At 37.2% G+C, this 5,862-nt stretch overlaps 1 protein-coding gene across 1 annotated transcript; it reads left to right on the top strand.

The window, feature by feature from the left end:
• The first annotated feature begins 649 nt into the window (after positions 1-649).
• LOC137948078 (probable sodium/metabolite cotransporter BASS5, chloroplastic) lies at positions 650-5,337 on the top strand. Its single transcript, XM_068794016.1, has 9 exons — positions 650-805; positions 895-945; positions 1,050-1,147; positions 1,511-1,641; positions 1,818-2,011; positions 2,097-2,349; positions 3,569-3,822; positions 3,901-3,983; positions 4,777-5,337. The coding sequence occupies exons 1-9, from the start codon at positions 673-675 to the stop codon at positions 4,849-4,851; spliced, it is 1,272 nt and encodes a 423-aa protein (XP_068650117.1). The 5' UTR covers positions 650-672; the 3' UTR covers positions 4,852-5,337.
• Positions 5,338-5,862: the final 525 nt, after the last annotated feature.

The raw sequence follows: 5,862 nt of genomic DNA, 5'->3' as shown, positions 1-5,862 counted from the left end.
TTAGTTGTGCATCTTAAAAGAAATTCTTCTACTCCATATCTCAACATGCAACCCATATTCATGTAATAGCATGGAAGTTGTTACATAGGAAAATTTACCTCCCTATTTTATCTCAAAATTGTATCATGCTTTCCTTTGCTATCCTTGTTTCATCTCTTTGCTTCAAAATCCTATCTTGTTTATCTGTTGTTTGAAACCTGTTTATCCTGTTTTATCTCTCTATTTTGATAATCATATCCTATTCACCATTTCTCTCCTATTTTTCTCCATTCTCCATCTCTACAATTATTCCTGGTCTTTTCTCTAGTTACTTTTGTTTAGACAATGAGTTGGTAGAAGGAGAGTTTGCCATATTAGGGAACTTTGAAAAAATCTCAACACTCGTTCCCTTAAATTTCTTCATAAGTTCCCTCATTTTTTGAACAAAAAACAATAAAGCAATGTTTCCAAATTGGATTGAACCGACGGATTCAATCGAAAATTGGAAGCAGGTCCTTTTCAATTTCTTATTTAGACAAAAAATGGATTGACTTTAAAAAATGGAAGTAGAGTAATTAGGCGGTAAATAAGTAAAGAATAAAGAAAGCTTATAAAAGAAAAAAGTACACGAGCTCTGTTCGACTGTTTGAACTTGGGAGTGGAACCAGTTCAGAGTCTTCTTCGTGGAGCAGGATGAATTCCGATGTTCTCCTTTCCCAGGGCTCCTCGACGCTGCGACTGAATTTAGCGTCATCTCCTGCTCTCAACCTCTCGACAAGGAGATCTTGTTTCCGTCCGTTTTCCTCTAAATGCCGTCAACTATCAGGTCTCTGTCACTCTCGTTTACTCTCTTTTTCTCTTCGTTTCATCGGTTTCTCTTTACCAATGTACGCTTCTTCTTTCCTTTCTCTGCAGAGGATTCTTCGCTTTTGAGGATCCAGAGGCTTGCGTCTTTCTTCTATCCGTGTAAGCATATCGGTTGCTAGTCTAATTCTCTGTTTTGTTATCAGACGTGGCGTTTGGTTCGATTTTATTTGAAGACTTACATATTTCATTTTGTGCACGTCTAGTGAAGGCTAATCGGATTTCAGTTAGGAAATATGCTAAGGATGCGTTTGATTCCTTCGAATTCGATGGGGTTAAGAAAGAAGCTTCCGACTTACCTCAGGTTTTCTCTTGTTCCGAGAATCACTGCTGGATTTATTTCTCCTCTTTTTTTAGTTGGATGTATTTCTTTTTATTTTTATTTTATTTTTATTGTTTCTTCTCGCTAGAATCTTGTTGCCATGGAATTGATATAGTGATCGTTTCAACGCTCTAAAGCTGTACTTCTTTAACTGTCTTAATAGCATTTATCTTGTGTAGACATTTTCGTTTTTTTGAAAAATTGAAAATTTTATTTCTTTACTGTTGATTGACGTATCCCATCCTCTATGGAGTTATATATTTACTTGCGTCAAGGTTATGAGATTTGATTTTCTTTGATTTTTCAAATATTTAGGAAATTAGAGCACATTTGAAACATTTTCAGGAATCTCAGCCGAACAAAGTAGATGTAATAAAGATTCTACAGGGTGCAAACTCTATTCTCCCTCACGTAGTGATTGCAAGTACAGCATTGGCTCTTGTCTACCCACCTTCTTTCACATGGTTTACAAACAGGTAAAACAGTATTATAGGAGTTGATGCATGCTCATGCTCATTGTCTGCTTTAATTTCCACCTATTATGATCCTCTATAAGTGCTCTTCTCATGAAAGCTAACTCTTTTAGCTTCAAAAATTAGCTTCAGTCTCCTGTTCTAAATTTGCTTGATTTTTTTTTCAAAATTGCTTTCAGGTACTATGCCCCAGCCTTGGGATTCCTAATGTTTGCAGTTGGGGTTAATTCAAGTGGAAAAGATTTTGTAGAGGCAATCAATAGACCAGGCACTATTTTGGCTGGATACTTTGGGCAGTTTGTTGTAAAACCCTTTCTTGGATTCCTTTTTGGTACCATTGCTGTAACAACTTTCAATCTCCCAACCTCTGTAGGTATGAAATTAGTTTCTTTCTATTCTTGTTCTTCTGAATTGGAAATGATGATGAAATCTCAATTCTGCTTCAAATTCTGCTTCAGGTGCCGGTATCATGTTAGTGTCTTGTGTCAGTGGTGCACAACTTTCTAATTATGCTACTTTTCTTACGGATCCACCCATGGCCCCTCTGAGCATAGTTATGACTTCACTGTCAACTGCCACAGCGGTTTTTGTTACACCAACCTTATCGCTATTACTTATTGGCAAGAGGTTGCCTGTTGATGTAAAAGGAATGATGTCCAGTATAATGCAGATTGTTGTTGCACCTATAGCTGGAGGCTTATTTTTGAACAAGTAATTGCCTTCATATTCTCTTTGTCCTTTTCTAATTTAGGCCTCATCGATAAATAGCTATTTGCTGGCAATTTTAAAACTTTTGAGTTTTTCTTTGTAATTTTTGTCTTGAATTTGGATGCTTTGAATCCAGATTATAGACTAATTGCTTGAACGGTTGTCTGGCTAAGCTATACCAATTTATTTAAAGCCCTAATTAGTTGACAGTCAAGCCGTCAAGATCGCTCAACAAATTGTTTCAATGCCCTTTGATGTTCTAATTAGTTCTCAAAAACCTACATCAAGCTTGAGGATACTGAATGAAACAACTTTACTCAAACTTGACTAAGCTCCTAGAACTCATTGGTTACTTTGTCGAGAATTCTTAAAGTTGGGTCTAGGTCCATCCTAAAATGACTAGCTGAAGTTATAGGCCTCTTCTTAAGTAATAATCACATAATTTCTCTTATTCTGATCCATGTGGGACTATCCTTAGTAGTTTCCCTTATATGTATGCCCTTTTTTTAGCTCTTACATGTGGACAATTTTGGATGGAGGCCCGTGTATGAGTACTGGCTTTAATACCATGTTTAGGTCCATCTCAAAATGACTGGCAGGAGCTAAGAGGCTTATTCCTAAGTAATAAGTACATGATTTTTCTTATTCTGGATCATGTGAGCCTATTTTTAACAAGAATAAATATAATATTTTCGCAAATGCAGCTCTTGCCCCTTGGTCTCTAATATGTGCTTCTTAAACTGGTAAGCGTTGATCCTTATTATATTTCTTCTGTTAACTAGTCTAATTTGGTGAACATTTTGACCAAAATGAGTTGTCATAGGCTGAATTCATTTTGGAAATCTACTTTTGTCAATGTTGAAGTTTATTTGACAAATTTAGATGCTGTTTCTTTCTTTTGTGGTGCAAAGTATATGTAGAGCACATTCATTCATTCATTCATTCAAAAAAAAAAAAAAAAAAAGATAGAGAGAGAAAAAAAAAACAGCGACAAATATATTTTAGAGCGAACTATTTTCTAATTGTGGGAATTTAAACCATTGTCAGACCATTTATTTTCCTGTTACATGTAGATTCTTTGTGATTCAATCTTTGAGGCAAAGTACTGATGTGCAATACCAAGTTTTTATTATTGCTTGCTTTATTATTCTTGTAAGCTGTTTCTTGTGTATGTACTATGTAGATGATGAGACCACTCACTTTTCTTTTTCTGCACTGTTAGATTCTTTCCTCAGATTGGTTCAGCTATCCGACCATTTTTGCCCCCACTATCAGTATTTGTGACTGCTCTGTGTGTGGGCTCACCATTAGCAATAAATATACAAGCTATTCTGTCACCTTTTGGCATAAGTATTTTGCTCCTCGTCACTGGATTTCATCTATCAGCTTTCTTTGCCGGTTATGTTCTCAGTGGGTTTGTTTTCAGCAAAGCACCTGATGTAAAAGCCCTGCAGAGGACTCTATCATTTGAGACAGGTTATACTTTTTTTTCTGTACTTGGTGTACCTTGTTTCCATGCTCTCATTCTAGTAAGCTGATTATATTCTTCTACAGGAATGCAAAGCAGTCTTCTGGCTCTTGCTCTGGCAAATAAGTTTTTCCAAGATCCACTTGTAGGCGTACCTCCAGCTATATCTGTAAGTGAAGGCATTATTTCTTTTGTTTCTTCACCAGATCCATTCTTGCACTATTGGTTTCAGTTTAGGCCATTATAGAACTTGCTTCAGAATGAAAAATTTCTCATGTGGCATTTAAATACTTGGGGAATACAAATTATTTGGATTAATGATAAGCCTGCATTCTTGATTTTGCTCTGGTCACTGTCATACTTTGCTGGTTGTCTTACATGTGATATCTAGAACCCCTTTAATAATATGATGTCTTTTTCTATGAATATAGTGAAAATGCTACTTCTTCAGACACTTCTGTCGCATGTGCTAGGGGGGCTTTCTGTATGGAGGGAGGAACCTCCCCCATCATTGCAGGGAAAAGAGGGAGGAGAGGTGCCACCCCTCTCCTCTTACCTATTTTTGTATGCATAGAGAGGGGGAAGGGAGCTGCGACCTCTCCCTTTTCCTTTTTTGGTGTCACTAGAGGAGGAGATCTGGCCCTTCCTGCTGTTCCTAGCAGGGAAGACTGAGGCTCTTTCACCTCTGGTGCTGAAAGAGTGAGGGGGCAAGGGCCATCCTTGTGGAGAACTCAGACTGATTCACGGGTGTCATCCAGATTTTGGCCCATTTCCAGGTCTTGTAGAGTCTTCACTTGGTGGGCTGATTAGGTCTGGTTGAACCTCGTTCAGTTGGCTGGTTATATTTGGGACTGACGGCACTGGTTTTAAGTATAATTTACTTGTTCAAGTATTGTTGAGAAGAGACATTCACCATAGCTATACCCTCTAATACATGTGACCGACTCCACTATTGCTGGCAGGTTGTGCTCATGTCCTTGATGGGGTTTTCTCTCGTCATGCTGTGGACAAAGAGAAAAAAGCAAGATGTAGTGTGATGGATTTGTTTTGTCGTTGACATAGTCAAGTTTCACTGCTTTCTTGCTACCAAAACCTCTTGACTGTCTTGCCCTTGCCAGCATGTTGATGAAGGACCGGCGTTCTTAGGTTGAATAATATAAAAGATTGAACAGCTTATTACTCGAACCAGGCATTATTCCCATCACTGTGCTACATCAAGCATCCTTGATCGTGGCTTTCGCAGCACATCCATTTGGTTGCTCACCGAGGTTTACTAACCTCAGATGCTCCTCAGGTTCATCCAGGATGAAAAAATGGTACAAATTTCTCAAACGAATTTATTGCTTGTTGAAAATAAACTCTTGTCTTTAGATTCCACTTACACTTCTGCAATCTTGTACAGTTGGAATAATGTATGAAACAGTAGATGGAGGTGGGACTTAAACGCCATGACTATTGGCCCTGGATAACACTATTCTGGGCCTCGTTGGGTGTTAATTTAATTCCTGCTGATAAATTAATGTTTTTTACGCAAAATGATCATCTGAACTTTGAATGCTGACCCTATGTCGAGCAGGATCACCAACAAAGTGAAAGTATTCCGAGTTCTTTAATTGCTAGTTCGATTGGACCATGTTCAGTGAAGATGTTTCAAAACGAGCTGATACATTTGGAGAAGTAAACCCTCTGATGAAGGTCATGTTAGGTTTCCGGTCCAACCTTTTAACTCTCTGTGGAAATTACTGGAAGGACGAAAGTAGATTATTTGTGAAAGTGAAGAAAATTTTAAACTAGTGCCTTGCTTCAAAATTATTTTTTCAGATAAATAAATAAATAAAAATTGATAACCAATCTCATATATTACCATACTTATCCGATAAATTTTTAGAAAAATAAATTGTCAAACACAGGATAACTATGAAAATTGCCTTTGTGCTGAAAGTATTATAGGAAAATCTAACACAGAGAATTATATAATTTTCTTGGTCAAAATTTTAAGCTAGAAAAATGATTTTAGGAAATATGACGTACTATTGGTCCTTATAAAC

The sequence above is a fragment of the Aristolochia californica genome, unplaced genomic scaffold, assembly GCF_029961685.1.
Source record: "Aristolochia californica isolate CCGP_79_NKW_82.1479 unplaced genomic scaffold, dmAriCali1.0.hap1 SCAF_13, whole genome shotgun sequence".
NCBI lineage: Eukaryota > Viridiplantae > Streptophyta > Magnoliopsida > Piperales > Aristolochiaceae > Aristolochia > Aristolochia californica.
The sequence above is the reverse complement of the archived record's forward strand: the minus strand, read 5'-3'. Positions and strand labels throughout refer to the sequence as shown.